Source organism: Neofelis nebulosa, chromosome 1 (assembly GCF_028018385.1).
Source record: "Neofelis nebulosa isolate mNeoNeb1 chromosome 1, mNeoNeb1.pri, whole genome shotgun sequence".
Lineage (NCBI taxonomy): Eukaryota > Metazoa > Chordata > Mammalia > Carnivora > Felidae > Neofelis > Neofelis nebulosa.
The window spans coordinates 136213849-136231585 of record NC_080782.1 but is presented as its reverse complement, the minus strand read 5'-3'; the positions used below and the strand labels follow the sequence as shown (position 1 = coordinate 136231585).

The window sequence follows — 17737 nt, the reverse complement described above, 5'->3', positions numbered from 1 at the left end:
CCACTATGAGCAGGGGCACCTCAGTGGCTCAGCTGGTTGAGTGTCTGACTTCAGCTCAGGTCACAAACTCGCGGTTTGTGAGTTCGAGCCCCGCATCGGGCTCTGTGCTGACAGCTCAGAGCCTGGAGCCTGCTTCGGATTCTGTGTCTCCCTCTCTCTCTGCCCTTCCCCTGCTTATGCTCTGTCTCTCTCTGTCTCTCAAAAATAAATAAAATGTTTAAAAAAAATTTTTTTTTAAAAGGACCACTATGAGCCAAATGCTGAGCTGAGTGCTGTGGAAAAAACACACGAGTTCCCCATTTTTAAGGAATTTAGTAACTGGATAAATAAGACATTTGCCTAGAGCTGAGGTCCCCTTAGGGCTACATCCAAACAGAGGGGCACATTTTTATGAGTGCTTCTTAGTGGGAAGGCTCTTTCTAAATACACAGAGGTGCTGGATAGGACAGCAGTGGCTTGGTTCTTGTATAAAATCAGTAAATATGTAAATAAATGCTGAGTGGATTATTGAGGGTCCACACAGATTTATTCTCCCTACTTCAAGAGGGGCTCTCAAGTGGATTGCTGTCTGATGCCTTTGAAGAATCAGAATGTGTGTGTCTTGGGGAGGGGAATTAGGAGAGATATGCTCTAAAGCCCCTTAAGAGTTCCCAAATTCTCTGAGTCTGTGAATTAAACTGGATGCTAACATTAAACAAAATCCTCTATTTTAAACCAGAGCGGTGTTTTCCTATTAATATTTCAAAGCCTTCCCTTTACCTTTCATCACATAATGCAATTCATTTATGGACTGAATTCTTTTAATGTACTTAAGTGCTTTTGAGTGCTTTGAGAATTGAAGAAGTGGAAAGTTGGGCTCCTGTCCTTGAATATTTATGTACTTAGGAAGAGAGAAATACTAACCACAGTATAAGAGTATCCACCATATGTAGGGATTGTCCATTGGATACCTTGTCAAATACCCTTGGTGTTGATGGTGACACTACAGCAGTGTTACTGGTATGGGCTGGCAACCTCAAATACTGTGAAAAGTGTCTTAAGCAAGCAACCACAAAACTTCAACTAACCGGTGACATTTCCTGCCTGTGCGGTCATCTGCAGGTGAAGACACCAAGTAGGTGGTGAATGGGGATTAAAATTAGCCGAACGATCATAGCGACGCTATCTTCGTATTTTCCCTTTCTGTTCAGCCACCGTGGCTTTCTCACATTCTCAGAAATCTGTCTTGTGAATCCTGTGCTTTGCAGACTGACACCAAAGAAGGTCTGCTCCATGGAAATTAAAACACCGTGTATGTGCCTTCCCGCCTTCCTTTCTCTCCTCTTGCTCGTATTGGAATTGGTGTCCCCAGTCCCTAACATTGAGGGAACTCAGCTCCTGTAGCCACCACACTCATTACCTCCATTGGTTTGTGGTTCAGCGTGCAAACCATCCTGACTTGCTTTTGCCTCTAGTCCTTCGTTTACCAAGGTCAGCCCTAAAAGCCTAGTGATCGTGATTATATACCAGCACTCACCTAGACTCTGTGGTCAGTATAAAAGGCAATAAGATCCTCACCCCGCCCTGGAGCTCTCACACTAAAGAGCTAATAAGGGGGCTAGATGGATGGACCAGTGACTGGGGGAGGGGGGTAGATGGCAGGGAGAAGAGTTAGAGAATAGGAGGGTGAGTGTGGACCCAGAGGCCTCCCAACTCAGAACCATTCTGATTCTGTGAACTTGGCCAAGTTGATAAGTGAGAGCCTCAGATTCCAGATCTGTAATCTGGGAGTAATAATTCCTACCCAGCCTGGGTGGTGGTGTAGATTAGACTGGAAATTGCTTAGAGAGGTCCTTGGTTAAAACATCGACAACCCAAAATGGGACCTATAGATATCTACAACATTGGGTGTTAAGGGAAATGCAGACAAAGGGGCGGGGGCTCCCAGCAGAAAGGCTCACAGCTGGCTGTGAGCCTGTGTGCTGTGCACGTGTGTGCAGGGGCCCTCCCAGCCTCCAGGTGATCTGTCACCTCAGCATGCTAGCTGGGCAGAGCTGGGCAGCGTGGGGCCCTCCTGCGCACGCCCGGCAGCCACCAAGTCCCCACAAAGTCAGATGTTTACCTGCAGCAGCAGGCAGGACCTGGAGCTCCTGCCCTTGAGGCACCAGCTGAGAGGCTTCAGAATGGAGATCTGGAAAGCGCACAGCTGTCCACGCTGACTTCAGCCTGTTGTGGGGCTTGAACATCATTCCCCTCTCCAGAAAGCAAGGTTTTCTCATCGTTTTTCCTTCCACACGTCCCCCTTCCCCGGATGTCTAAGGTGAAACGTTTTTCTCTCTTCTCCAGCTCAGAGGCTGAGAATGGTTTGGAGGAGAAAAAGAAGATCTGCAGGTCGCCAACAGCCCAGTCCCCTACCCCGTCCTGCGAGGCTGAGTCCCCAGACCAGAAGAGAATCATTTCCTTGCGGTGAGTGTCCTCACGTTGACGCTTGGTTCTTTGGGGCCTTTGGGGAGGAGGGGTGGCTGGGAGGAGCTGATGTTTCTAGTTCAATGGCCGTTGTCACAAGTGAGGATCCACTCTAACCAGATAACCCCCTGAGAAAGAAGTGGGGTGGTTTTCCTCAGTCTCGGCACGGATGCGTGCCTTCTTTTCTCATCCCTTTCTGGCAGCTTACTTTCTCCTTCCTGCCCCAGCCTACTGCAGAACACCTGCCCCTCTCTTCAAGGACTGATCTTGCTAAGTGATAAAGCCAGGATAGCCCATTGCCTGGCATAGGTTGATACAGCACCTGGAAAGGCTGGCTGGGGTGCTGGTGCGGCCCGCCCAGGTTGGAGTATCTGCTCTGCCTGTGCGTGTGCACACCTGTCTCGCTTTCCTGGCAGCCACGAAAAAGCGGAGGGGGAGCCCTGCCTGGGATCCCCGGACAGGGTGTGCATGTCCGTTTCTTGGGGCCGGTGCTGGTAGGTCCAGCGGCAGTTTGGTCGTGAGCCTAGAAGGGAACAGGCAGTTTTGAGATGAGGTGCGGTCCCTGTCACTCTCAGAGACTCTTTGTTACATGCTTTTTCTCACATGCAAGGAAGAAGTAGGAGCTCAGAGTTGTTTTTGTGCCCTCATCAGAGAATGATCATTTCAGTGGTCAGTTACGGTGCATGTAGCCAGGGGTCTGTACTGAGTGGTGGAGCAATTGTTCATGTCTCTGTTACTGGAACTGTCAGAACTGTACCTTCTGGGTCTTCGGGCCTCTGCTAAAGGATAATTAAATAACTCCTGCCTTTCCCTTCCTTCCTGGCTTACACAGCCCATTCCCTCTCTCCACATCCTTCCTTCACTCAAGACCAAGCCTAAGTCTTCTCTCTCCCCCACATTTTTCTTTCCTGCCCCTTCCACTTCTCTCTTCATCAGTTCTGCATGGCTGTTTGGACACATCTCACTTTCAGCGCTTCTCTCCATAGCTGTTTGCTGTCAGAGCACCTTGCCTCACTCAGCAAATGAGGCTCCAGCAAACGCACAAAGCATGCCGTTTCTTGTATCTTTCACCATTATTGACTGGCTCCAGCAGGCGCTTTAAAAACACTGTGGCTTTTTCTCTGCCTCCCCCAGGCTTTGGGTGAGAATAATACACTCATCATGAGGGCGTGTTTGTCAAACGGTGTGGGTGTGTCATCTGTGCAGTTGCAAAGAGCCCCACGCTTGATTTAATGCTCTGCCCTGTCTGGAAATTCCTAATACTTGAATAAGAGGCCCTACATTTTCATTCTGCACTCGACTTCCGGTCCTGCGCATAGTGACCTGTGAGATGAGAGAGTAACAGAGTAGACACAAAGATACCAATGCCATATAAATAAGCGCCCCTTCCACCCCTTCCCCAGAGACCGGTGCTGTGCACACAAGCCCCTTCTGCTTGCGCCTCTTGAATTTGTCAGGGGTACATCTGCCTTGCCTGTCAGAATTTGCTTACAGTCCTTCAAAAGGGCTGATCGTTGCCTTGATGATTCCATTAACATTTACTAGTGTGAATCAGTCGTGGTAATTAATTCGGATTAGTGGATGGTATACTAATAGGTAAATTGCCATTTGTAAAAATAATTTTATTTTTGACTACAAATGCTTACTCATAATTTCAAAAAAAAAAAAAAAAAGTAATCCCTAGAATTCCAAAGTCATTTGTATCTGCGAATAGGTTCAGTGGCCAGTAGCTAAATCCAAATCTGACACCTGGAATCAATGAGAGGTATTTCACCTGTGGTTAGAGCATCATGGACCCAAACTGTTGTGGCTGGCAGCAGCTTGGAATATCATTTGGCCCCTCTTTTCAGGGCTGAGAAACCCAGAGTCTAAAGTCTTAACTGCAGTCATTTCTGTCTCTCAGTCACACCCTTGTACCACCTGAATTACTCAAGATTCTTAACTCTGCTTTGAACCAAAAACTCATTTTTTTTTAATTTTTTTTTTTAACGTTTATTTATTTTTGAGACAGAGGGAGACAGAGCATGAACAGGGGAGGGGCAGAGAGAGAGGGAGACACAGAATCCGAAACAGGCTCCAGGCTCTGAGCCATCAGCACAGAGCCCGACTCGGGGCTGGAACTCACAGACCGTGAGATCATGACCTGAGCCGAAGTCGGACGCTCAACCGACTGAGCCACCCAGGCGCCCGGAACCAAATACTCATTTTAACTGAGCCTCTTTCTAAGGAATCATACTATAGGATCATGGATTTCATGTGCCATTTTTCCCCATAATGAAAAAAAAATACATAATTGTATCATAAAAGTTGTTTGTATATACATCTCTGAAAACCATACATGCATTCCACTTGAGAATGATTCTGTTTGTCTGTCAGGTTGAAGATATGTGCAAATTCACACACCTACTCAAATGAAGAGCCAGGACTAGAATCACCTTAGAAACAAATACTGGAGCTCTGACCTCTGCCCTTAGTAGAACAAAGGAGAACTTGACTTTACAACGTGGTCTTCATTTTTATCCTGATTTCACTTCTACTGTTTTCCCACTCTGGGATGTTTTGTTTCTCTTTTCCTTATACCCAACTCCTGCTTATCCTGTGAGGCCCAGTGTATTAAACCTACGTTGTGCTGTCGATCTCCTCTTACCTCCTTTTGAACTTAGGGTCTCTATACCTCCTCCTAATAGCTGTGGTATGTATTATTATTGGGTGCTACGTCTTGTACTGCCTTAGAAAAAAGATGCTGGGGGCGCCTGGGTGGCGCAGTCGGTTAAGCGTCCGACTTCAGCCAGGTCACGATCTCGCGGTCCGTGAGTTCGAGCCCCGCGTCAGGCTCTGGGCTGATGGCTCGGAGCCTGGAGCCTGTTTCCGATTCTGTGTCTCCCTCTCTCTCTGCCCCTCCCCCGTTCACGCTCTGTCTCTCTCTGTCCCAAAAATAAATAAAAAAACGTTGAAAAAAGATGCTGGATGCATTCACAGGCTTCTTAAGGAAAAAGACCGTCTTGTGTCCCTCTGGGCCTTTAATACAATGCCCTACTCCTTTAACCCATGTTAAATATTAATAGAATTCTGAAACGAAAATATTCTTTGATCGAATTATAGCTGCAGTTTTGTTTAATAATTTGCCTACAGTACTTTTACTGCTTAAAATCCTTTGAGATGGTATAATTACCTGCACAATTCAGTTTGTATTTCTCCCTTCTAGAAGTCTGCATTTCTGCAGATTGAGGTTGTGGCCCTGTGAAACCATCCCAGTCTCCCACACACTAAGCTGTGTAAATGCTCTTAGAGTATTAGGAGTGATCACTGGTGTCCAGAAAAACAAAACAAAACAAACGTCAGGTTTTCTTGTGAGATGGCATGCTAGTCAAGATTTATTACAATAGGATTAATGAGTAGCATTAAACAATTCATCTTACAGACTCCCTGGGTTCTCTTTGCTCAGGTCAAAATCCAGTTTTGATGGTGCCTCTTTAGCAAGTGATAAGAACGACTGTAAAACAGAAAGCAAAAATGAATCTAAGGTGGACAGGAAGAAGTCTTCGTCTTCCAGCCAGGTAACTTGGGAATGCGGACTGCACTGATCAGAGGATGGGGGGACCCCTAGAGCCAAGGGAAAGGAAGGACCCAAATGTGTATCTTCCTGCTGTTCACGACTCTCGTAGGCAGATAGTAGAGAATCTGGAACACAGAACAGGATGCAGATCCTTCGGCCGACTATTAATCACTTTCATATTTCCCCACTGACCTTCCGGTATATCCTGGGTGGCGGTGAGTTGCATACCATGACCCCTAACTCTGACAAGTGCCCCAAGAGCAGGGACCTATGTGGTCATGTGCTGGTCTAAAAACCAGCCAAGATAATTAACTCACCTAATGATTAAGAGAGTTGTGATGTCCTTGCATCAAAATGAAAGAGTGTGATACAGCACCTGTGTAAATGGAAGGCAACCCAGCTTCCCACTGAAGAGGAAAACCTGTGGACCGTCATGATTCTCCTCCAGAAGCAGTTCAGTTCCGCTCTAAAACCCACCCCGATAGGTAACTAAGCCCAGTCCTGTGTCATGAAGTGTGGCATACTTACTGGGACCAGTAGTTTGAGGTTGTTTTTTAACGCTCCCCCCGCTAAATACTCGAATATATGTTTCCTAAGAAGGAGAACAAAAAACCCATTGGCACACACAAGAAATTTAACTGAATAGTAAATACACAAAAATATTACTCCTATAAAATCCATTTCAGAATTCCACAATCTTCCAGTAGTCAATGCCTGCATAAATGTTTTTTGCCGCCCCCCCCGACCCCCGAAATGAATCCAGTCAGGAGCCAAATGGATTGGAGCCAGATGGATTTATCTGTCCCTTTTTTTTTTTTTTAATTTTTTAATGTTTTTATTTATTTTTGAGACAGAGAGAGAGCATGAGCAGAGGAGAGGCAGAGAGAGAGGGAGACACAGAATCTGAAGCAGGCTCCAGGCTCCAAGCTGTCAGCACAGAGCCTGACGCGGGGCTCGAACTCATGGACCGTGAGATCGTGACCTGAGCCCAACTGACCGAGCCACCCAGGCGCCCCTATCTGTCCCTTTTAATGTACATCATTTCCACTGCCTTTTTTTTTCTTTTTTTTTTTTTTTTTTCTTCCGTTTATTACATTCACATTTGTGAAGACTTCATGTTCCAGGTTGTTTTTTGGATTTTTTGGCTCAGGTTATTTTTCTTAAACGCTTTCATTTTTGAGAGAGACAGACAGATCACGAGCAAGGGAGGGGCAGAAAGAGAGGGAGACACAGAATCCGAAGCAGGCTCCAGGCTCTGAGCTGTCAGCACAGAGCCCAACAGAGGGCTCAAATCCAGAACCAGGAGATAATGACCTTAGCAGAAGTCGAACAAATAACCACCTGAGCCACCCAGGCGCCCCTTGGCCCAGGTTACTTTTAAATCAACTCATGCAACCAATGCTCACTGTAGCCATTAAAAAAGAAAAAAAGAATCTCAGGAAAGCCTCCTTGGAACACCTCGCTTTAATCCGGGTAACTTTCTGGATGCAAAATGTACTTTTAGGAAGCAGCATGAGATAACCTACTTTACATGAGGCGTTTATAAAATAGCTGACTTGTGGGGCCCCATCGATCGCCTCTAGGACCTTTCTAAAGCTCTTCCTTATGGCGATCTTGGGCCAATTCTGCGTGGTTTGGCATGAAGGGCCTGCTTGTACTGTCTCTCTGTTCTGCTCATAAGACTTTTTTTTTTATCAAAAGCATCCTGTCAGAGAGCGCCTGAGTGCCTCAGTCAGTTAAGTGCCCGACTTGATTTCGGCTCAGGTCATGATCTCAGAATTTGTGAGTTCAAGCCCCGTGCTGGGCTCTGTACTGACAACATAGAGCCTGCTTGGGATTCTCTCTCTCCCTGTGTCTCTGCCCCTCCCCTGCTCATGCTCTCTCTCTCTCTCTCTCTCTCTCAAAATAAATAAATACACATTAAAAAAAAAAAAAATCCTGTCAGCCAGAGGTCCTGTGGGAGGAGGACCAGTTCTGCCTCTTAGCTGAGTGGTGCCATTTAAATGACTCAGTTTCCCTGAGGCACACTGTCCAGACGAATGGAATGGGGACAGCAGTTCCCCGGGTTATTTTGGGGATGCTATTTGGGAAGGCATGTGACCAAATGTAAATGGCTGGCTGTACATTGTTGTTGTCACAGTTGTGGAAACACATGCCTTGAACATGAAGCGATGTGCCATCTTTCCGACTCTTGGGGCTGCCACCGCCCTGGAGAGTTAAGCTTATTTTTCCGAAGTCCTAATTTGGCTGGATGGTTGTGTCGCCCTGACACTGGCTAAGGATATGCCCTCACGACAAAAAGAGTGATAGGGACAACACCAGGTAGTGGGTCTTTTGGATGTATTGTCCGTTTAAGCCTTATGGCGGTCCTCTGAGACAGGTAGCATATGTGCCTTCTGGCACAGAGGAGGAAGCTGAGGCCCAGCAAAGCTAACTCACTAGGTCACAGTCACACACCAAAGGGGACATGTAGCCAAGACTTGAGCTAGGTTTATCTGAGCTCTTAACCACTGCTGTCCTCCAAGAGTACTTGGATCTTTAGTGGCCTAGGATCTACTACCTTCCCTGGTGAGATCCCTTCGTGTCATTTATTAGGAACGTCCTTGGCCAGCCACCTTGGCACAAGGCTGCAGCATGATTTCACATGTCTTTCCAACCAGCAAGTCACTATCTTGTTGGAAAATGAAACCTTTGTGCCCTGCCTTCTTTGAGGGGTTGTGTCGAAGACTGTACGATCAGAGACAAGGAGTTCCTAAAGATACTCTGTGAAGGGAGGGGAAATCTGTTATGTAATTTACATTGAAGTTAAAATTGGTGATGTTATGCCAAGAAATGCCAGCGGTGACGCCTGTGTTGTGTTCTCCTTGTAGTATAAGGCAAACATGCACTTCCACAAGCTGTTTCTTGATGTCCCAACTGAAGAACCATTGAGGCAGAGTAAGTTCTGACCTGTTTGACTGTTTTGAAAATATGCTAGTTGGCTGGGGGAGAGAAAGCGGGCTCCGTCTGGGAACAGAATCACCAAGGGGAACGTGGGTTCGAAAGTTATGATGTAACGGTGATGGCAGCTTCATTCAGCTTTCATCAAGCATCTTGAAAGATGAGAGTAGAATGGGAAACTGAATCCCTCCACACGACAGGGAACCTTCCAAGATGATTCCGGAATGATCTCCTCACCTTCTGTATTCACTGCTGCAGTGCACTGCATTTGGGCTATCCTGAGATTTCAGATAACAAGGCTGGAGGAAGAGAGGCCACTAGAAGAAGGCGGAAAGGAAACACAGATTCTCATGTGCAGACACGTGTCCGTCCCTGAGCTGTACTGGGCGTGATTATCACACCGGAACATCTTATCCAGCATGCCAGTTAGGACCTACTCAGCTCCTCTTAGGTCCATTAAGACCAAGGTTCCATTCTAGCTTCCAGGATACAGATGTTGAGGCAGGATGCCTCTCATGATGGCCAAACATGTGGGTCACATGCGCTTCCCGCAGTGAGATCATCCACTTCAAAAGGAGTCGTTAGTGACAGTCCCAGGGAAGGAGGGGCAGGACTGCTGACATTAGCACAGGCGGACATACCTTCCTAAGTAGAGGACATTTTGAAACTCCATTCTTGAACTCTTATTCGCGGTGATAGCCTTGTCTTGCCATTTTGATTGTTGTACTCATGTGTGTAAGGCTTTGGATTAAAACACAAACCCTCTTCCCCATATCTTTATTCCACTAAAGATGACTGACAACGAAGTGACAGATCTTTTGAGTACGAGTGTATTGCCTCTGCCAGTCCTGAGTCCCCAACATACATACGCAATTTTTATTTTACCTGGAAACTCTAAATGCTCTTATACCTGTATGTATTTTCCCAGGTTTTACGTGTGCTCTACAGAAAGAGATATTATACCAGGGGAAGCTCTTCGTATCAGAAAACTGGATTTGTTTTCATTCCAAGGTGTTCGGAAAAGACACTAAGGTTAGTATAAGTTTTTTTTAAAACAAAGCTATGCACTTCATTATATATTGTGAATATCAGTCATTTTCAATGTAACAGTGTTTATAAATATTTGTATTGTTATCATACCCTTATATGTTTATTTCCTTTATCGTTGTTCCTAATATTACAGGTTCTAAATGCCATTAAATGACACTAAGTTCCCTTTTCCCCTAAAGACCACTCTCGATGTATTTCTCTATATACATATATCTCTCCCACAACCCTATGCTAACTCCTTTTTACTAAGATGTCACCAGAGACCTCTTACAGCTATTCATTTGGAGAGTGTGCCATAATTTGTTTCAAAGGCATATATTACACCCAAGACCTTTTTTTAAATAAATAATGATTTTTGCACTGTGTACATATCAGTTACCAGTCAGAGACACGTAGAAAAACAAGCCTATCAATAAGCTAGTGATTAGAGCTCAGTTTGTAGCATCACCAGCACCACGTGAGCAGGAACTGAAACATTTACGGCCTGGTCTGGGAGAGTCAAACACCCACCATCCCCAGTGGACCACAACTGACAACTTGTCCTTCTCATAAAAAAGATGTAGGGGAGGACAGGCCCAAGACACGTGAGCTGTTAAGGAGGGTAGCTTGAAGGAACTGGCAGTTTTCCCAATGCGCTTCTAAGCAAAGACCTTGGGACTGTGTCATAAGAAGGAAAAAGATAATTCCATCCCACTGACATTCTTTCCCTTTGACCAGCGATGTCACACCATTCAGGCCACCACAGCGAGGAGTCAGAGAAACACCTTCTTAGGGTCGTGTGACCTAATGAGTTTTGAATCATTCTGATTCATGATTGTAAATAAGCAGCTTTTATATCCATGAAGTCGCTGACTGAAAACCTTTTGTTGTGAGTGGTAGATAGGTTTTATTTAAATAGTCTCCCTAAAGCGCCTGTCAGGCTTTTAGACAATGACCACATCACAAATACAATGGAAATTCTCCATTTTGCTGGTGTTGGGTCAACAGACTAGCACACCACTCTTCAGGTCAGACGTGTTATTTTAATGTTGTTCCGAAATCATAAAGAGTCGTGTTTAGATACACATACTTTGGTAAACACTATTACCCGAATCAGTATCACACAAAGCACGATTAAACAGTGCTCCACTGTATTTCTAGATTTCTCATTTATAAGAACTTGTTCATGGAGTAGGGAAGGGATTGGGTAGCGGTGACCTCCTGTTCAGCGTGATAGACTAATTCTCAGGAATTCAGACAGAGCCAACATCTCTGATGAAAGCAGCACGTCCAGAGACATTCGTGAACAAAGACTTAGTCTTTGTTAAAGGATGGAAGGGATGGGGCACTTCTTGTTGGCTTTTTAAGTTTACTTACTTATTTTGAGAGGGAGAGAGTGCGCATGAGCAGGGGAGCAGGGGAGGGGTAGAGAGAGAATCCCAATCAGGCTCCGCACTGTCAGCACAGAGCCCAATGCAGCGCTCGAACTCACAAACCATGAATGAGTTCAAGTCCTGGCTACACGTCTCCCTTGGCGTGTGACTGTGACCTAGTGAGTTAGCCTCGCTAGGCCTTAGCTTCCTCCTCTGCGCCAGAAGGCACATATACTACCTGCCTCAGAGGACTCCCATAAGGCTTAAATGGACAATACATTCAATACTAGGGCCATTTGTGGGTAGTTTGGCATGAAAGGCCTGCTTGTACTGTCTCTCTGTTCTGCTCCTAAGACTTTTTTTTTTTTTTTATCAAAAGCATCCTGTCAGGGGCACCTAGGTGGCTCAGTCAGTTAAGTGTCTGACTCTTGATTTTGGCTTAGGTCATGATCTCACAGTTGGTGAGTTCAAACCCCGCGCTGGGCTCTGTGCTGACAACATAGAGCCTGCTTGGGATTCTCTCTCTCCCTCTCTCTCTGCCCCTCCCCTGCTCACATACTCTCTCTCTCTCTCAAAATAAATAAATACACATTAAAAAAAAAAATCGTGTCAGGCAGGGGTCCTGTGGGAGGAGGACCAGTTCTGCCTCTTAGCTGAGTGGTCCCATTTAAATGACTCCGTTTCCCTGAGGCACACTGTCCAGACGAATGGAATGGGGACAGCAGTTCCCCGGGTTATTTTGGGGATGCTATTTGGGAAGGCATGTGACCAAATGTAAATGGCTGGCTGTACATTGTTGTTGTCACAGTTGTGGAAACACATGCCTTGAACATGAAGCGATGTGCCATCTTTCAGACTCTTGGGGCTGCCACCGCCCCGGAGAGTTAAGCTTATTTTTCCGAAGTCCTAATTTGGCTGGATGGTCGTGTCGCCCTGACACTGGCTAAGGATATGCCCTCACGACAAAAAGAGTGATAGGGACAACACCAGGTAGTGGGTCTTTTGGATGTGCTACAGCTACTCTAAGAGACAAGAGACTGGAAATTACCAGGAGGTGGGAAATACGAACCATGAGAGTGATTTGCACATTTCTTCCCCTCTGAGGATGGTGTCAGGGAGATTGGGTCCTCAGATCTGGGGCAGACTTTCCTTACTGGGTCCAACACCTTCCAGTATGAACTAAAGTCAACCAAACAGTGCACTCTAGGAAGAGACATTTTCTAGGCACCCTCCCCTGGAAAAATATTAATAAATGTAGGGGCGCCTGGGTGGCGCAGTCGGTTAAGCATCCGACTTCAGCCAGGTCACGATCTCGCGGTCCGTGAGTTCGAGCCCCGCGTCAGGCTCTGGGCCGATGGCTCGGAGCCTGGAGCCTGTTTCCGATTCTGTGTCTCCCTCTCTCTCTGCCCCTCCCCCGTTCATGCTCTGTCTCTCTCTGTCCCAAAAATAAATTTAAAAAACGTTGAAAAAAAAATTAAAAAAAAAAAAGATTAATAAATGTAATCAGGACCTTTTGATCATTCTGGCAGTATTTTCAGATGCTGGTAACATTAAATGCACGTATAAGATTCCATCTAGGCCCAAACGGAAAAGTGATTGATGCTTTATTTCTCAAATGTGATCTGGCTATCATTTTATACTTAAGAAACTGTTGGTTGAAAACTCCTTGTTAAAGGTGTTCCATGCCCTAGGTTATGAAGATACCCAAATTTATAGCCCCTAGTTTCTGTGTGTTTGTGTCACTGCTCAGAAACAAAATTAGATTCACTTTTATATCCTCATCCATCTTGGTATCCCAACTTAAAACTTAGGAGTCATCTCATTCTTCAGAATTTTAGAGGGTAGAGTTCTTTAACAAAATACTTTTTAGCAAATGTCTCATTAAGATTAGCCCCTCGGGGCCCCCCGGGTGGCTCAGTCAGTTAAGCATCCAACTCTTGATTTGGGCTCAGGTCATGATCTCACAATTTGTGAGCTTGAGCCCCGCATTGGGCTCTGCGCTGTGTGGAGCCTGCTTGGGATTCTCTCTGCCTCTCTCTCTTTCTCTCTCTGTTTCTCTCTCTCAAAATAAATAAATAAACTTAAAAAAGATTAGCCTATCCTTCTTCCATAGTCTTCCTATCTGGAACTTTGAGGAATAGAACATTTCCATCTCCTAAGCCTAAATATGGGAATGTAAGTATTCAGAATTAAAAGCCCTTTTTTCTTCCTTCAAGTTGGCAGTACTAACCTAAGGCCCTCCTCTCCCCGCACTGACCTTGTTCTCTTTTAGAATATGCAAAGCATTTTTACAAAATGTACGTGTGAGTGTGTGTACCCATGGAGGGAGTCAGGTCATTTTGCCAGGGATGTGTGTTACTCTGTTTTCCAGGATCAAAGGGATATTATCCATTTCTCTGTGAATCCACAGTGGGTTGGAGGGATATAACATAAAAGTATCAGGAATATCTGGTCTTTAGAGTATCTGGTCCATGCATGTAGTACATTGTATGAAAAACAACGCACATCTTGGAACAGATTGGTTCATCTTTGTAACCTGTTACATTTATGACCTTGGGCAAGTCACATACCTCTTGAAACACATTTCCTTATGTCTTAGAATATCTCCTTCCTGGGGTCCCTGGGTAGCTCAGTCGATTACGCATCTGACTCTTGATTTCAGCTCAGGTCATGATCTCACAGTTGGTGAGTTCGAGCCCCACATCGGACTCGCTGCTTCAGACGCTCTGTCCCACTCTCTTTCCCTCCCCTGCTTGCTCTCTCGCTCTCTCTCAAAAATAAAAATAAACCTAAAAACATTTTTTTAAAAAGATTAACTCCTTCCTGGGACTGTCATAATTAGATGACATTCTCATTTGGTGACTAGGAAGGAATAAATGGTAGCTGCTTCATTTGTCATTGTTTTAATTCTCTATTGTTTGTACCAGAAAAGAAGTTAGAGTTCTTTTATTTTTACCCAATCTTTTTTTAGGAGACAAATAAGGAAATTACTGACTTTTTTTTTTTTTTTAATATGGACCACTTCATGAATTTGCACATCATCCATGTGCAGGGGCCATGCTAATCTTCTCTGTATCGTTGTAATTTTAGTCTATGCACAGGGTTCCTAAGCGAGTACAATGAGTGACTTTCTTAATGAAGGCTAGGCATTTTCCATATATTACCTCATTTAATCAACAGAAAGTCCTGGGGAAAGGTAAGATTATCTCCATTTTACACATCAGGAGACTGAGGCTTAGAAAGGGTAGCTTTTAAGGTTGAGTAGGTCACATAGCGTGGACCTTAAAAGTAAAACAGCCAGTTGTTTTATCAGCAAAATGGGTTTATTCAGGAATAGCACTTTGAGACATGCAGGCTATGGCAAATCATAGGCAAGTCTGGAGATCAAAGGAGGGAAAGTTAAATTACAGAGAAAAGGAGGAAGTTGGGAAGGGTTGCTCTGAACACAAGCCCATTGGAGGGAAGTGAGAATTCAGGGCTTCTCACGGGATCAGATGTATTTTCTTATTGGCTGAGCTTGTTGTTGGGCAAGGAGAAATTCTTCCAGCTGGTGTGAGTAGTAAAGGGGGGGCTTCCTGTTGGAGTCTGCAACTGAGGGCCAGAGGTGGGGGCACAAGAGCTCCCCTTTCTGGCCTCCAGGTTCGTTTAAAACAAGGTTTTCTTTTTTCGGAACTGAGCTGAGAATTCACGTCCCAGACTTTGTGTCTACCCGTGCTATTCAGTGTTTTGCCTACCCGCATGTGCCTCAGGATGTAGGAGAGCGGTGTATGCGGAGATTAACCCCACGTGGATGTCCACATAACTGCTTTAGAGCCTTGGGCCTGTCTTTAAAATGACTGTGCTTCTTTGCATTCATTCCCTTGTTTCAAGATGAAGGTTTCCCACCAAGCCCTGAAGTAGAATTGATGATGTCCATTTGCCCTCTGGCTGTGTAAACAGAACTTTGAGGAGACTGGTTTTTCTTCTTGGAGGCTGGAGAGCTTACTGCTGGTTTTGATTTCTTAGTTAAACTTTAAAAAATTTTTCCCTTGAATATGACGATTTGAAGTCCTGTCCTATGAAGCCTGAACCCGTATTAACTCACTGACCCTGTTTCAGATCTCTATTCCGGCTTTCTCCGTCACCCTAATAAAGAAAACCAAAACTGCCCTTCTGGTGCCAAATGCCCTGATTATAGCGACAGTCACAGACCGGGTGAGTACGCCTCAGAGCAAGGTGCCTTTCCTTTGTCCTATTTCTGTAGTGTTGTTTCCCCTCACAAGGAACTTTATTCTCATACACTTGTTGACAATTTTGAATTTTCTGCTGACTTCATTAGACTTGCTTGATCAAGGTCAAAAAAAAAAAAAAAAAATTCTTTCCCAGCTTCCCTTTCCCTAATATCTCTTAGAACAGGCTAAACTGATATATTCACTTTCTCCAATATTTAATATTTGAAACAGCCACCACCACCCCACTGTTGATGGGGTGAGGCAGGGTGATATTGAAGAGCCCCCCCACACTCTCCCTTGGTATTTCTCCAGAACCATCCCAAATACATAAACTTGGTTCTTGCTGTACACATGTGGCTTCAGGACCAGTTCCTAGGCCCACTTTGCTTCCAGGTTGCTTTAAGTCTTGTGTTCTTCTGTATAGAAATTCTAGAGCTGCTCGGTACTGCTGGGCTGCCCCAAATGTGTGCAACCAGAAATACCTACATGTAGAGTGGTGTTGATTTCACCTTGGCCAGATAGAGGGAGTAGAATTCTACGGTTACTCATTTGTCACTGGAAATTACTGTTTTAATGTTTATTTTTCAGAGACACAGAGTATGAGCAGGGGAGGGGCAGAGAGAGAGGGAGACACACAATCCGAAGCAGGCTCCAGGCTCCAAACTGTCAGCACAAAGCCTGACGCGGGGCTCGAACCCACGAACTATGAGACCATGACCTGAGCCCAAGTCGGACGCTTAACTGACTGGGCCACCCAGGCACCCCTTGAAATTAATTGTTTTAATATTTTACTGAATATTTCTATGAAAGCCTAAAAGCTACATTCCATTTCCAACAAAACTGGATAAATTCAAGAGGGAAGCAGAGTGAAGGAAAGATATAAGAGGCTATTCTGACGTGGTAGGAAATATATTAATATTTTGGGAAAAAAAATGTTGACATTAATGGCTAATAAGCATGTACTTCTCGCCACGCATATGCTAAACACTTTCCTTCTGTTTTCCCATTTGTTCCACACTGCTACCTATTAGGGGTAGGTGTCAAGAAAACTGAAGTCAAGTGGCACCTGGGTGGCTCAGTCAGTTGGGCGTCCAACTCTTGATTTCAGCTCAGGTCATGATCCCAGGGTCACGGGATGGAGACCTGCCTCAGGCTCTGCGCTGACCACATGAACTCTGCTTGGAATTCTCTCTTTCCCTATCCCTCTGCCCCTTCCCTGCCAAAATAAAATTTTTTTTTTAATTTTATTAATTAAAAAAAGAAAACTGAAGCCAAGAGTGGTGGGGCTGTTAGCCCAATGTCACCTACTTCCTGAGTGTCAGAGCCAGACTCTGCAAGTAGGTCTAATGCAGAACCCATAGTATTAACTACTTTGGAATACATGCTTGCTTGGAAAGCATATCGAGGGGCGCCTGGGTGGCTCAGTCGGTTAAGCGTCCGACTTCGGCTTAGGTCATGATTTCGCAGTTTGTGAGTTCAAGCCCCAAATCAGACTCCATGCTGACAGCCCTGAGCCCGGAGCCTGCTTTGGATTCTTTGTCTCCCCCATCCCTGCCCCTCCCTGCTCATGATCTGTGTCTCTCTGTCTCTCAATAATAAGTAAACATTAAAAAAAGAAATTTAAAAAAAAAAAGCATATCGAGTGCTCTCCTTGATGAGTGAAAGGGATAATCACAGACTTCTGAAAAGGGGATGTGAAAAGATTTTGTGGCTCTAATAGGTGGAGAAAGCGGGAGTTTTAGTATTTTCTTCAATGTACCGCTGAGTAAAATTACTTTTCCTTATGTCATTTGTCTCCAAATTACTTGTCTAATCTGATTTCACTTCTTTCCCATTGCTTGTGTGTAAGCATCCACTAGAAAAATCTCCATATTTGTACAAGGAAGAATCTGGAAGTGGCTTGAAAAAGAACGAGCCTGTGAGAGCCTCTGGGAAATTTTTAGTGGAAATCTAGGTCAGAACAGAGAAAGCAGACCCTTGGGAATTGTTAAATACCTTAAAAGAAAAGGGGTAGGCAGTGGGGAACAAGTTTTAAAGAGGATCTGGCAAATATCACTAGCCTTTTTTTTTTTTTTTTTTTCTTAGTGCCCAGGTCTTGCCTGCCTGTTGGGGACATCAGTGTCAGGGTATTGGAGCCTTCATATCATTTAGCATTTCTTTATTACTTAAAGGGGGCTTGAAGG

The 17737-nt window shown here is 45.0% G+C and overlaps 1 protein-coding gene and 1 non-coding gene across 4 annotated transcripts in view; one reads left to right on the top strand and one right to left on the bottom strand.

Moving 5' to 3' along the window:
* The window catches only part of GRAMD2B (GRAM domain containing 2B), a 140936-nt gene that overhangs the window by 109783 nt on the left and 13416 nt on the right, over window positions 1–17737 (top strand). For all 3 annotated transcript variants that reach the window (XM_058737590.1, XM_058737598.1, XM_058737606.1), the window contains exons 2-6: window positions 2326–2445; window positions 5891–6002; window positions 8872–8938; window positions 9870–9973; window positions 15442–15537. In XM_058737590.1, coding sequence (XP_058593573.1) covers window positions 2326–2445; window positions 5891–6002; window positions 8872–8938; window positions 9870–9973; window positions 15442–15537 — 499 coding nt within the window. The remainder of the gene's footprint in view (window positions 1–2325; window positions 2446–5890; window positions 6003–8871; window positions 8939–9869; window positions 9974–15441; window positions 15538–17737) is intronic.
* On the bottom strand, window positions 14351–14455 carry LOC131489496 (U6 spliceosomal RNA). Its single transcript, XR_009250603.1, has one exon. It is a non-coding gene; the product is annotated as a U6 spliceosomal RNA (small nuclear RNA).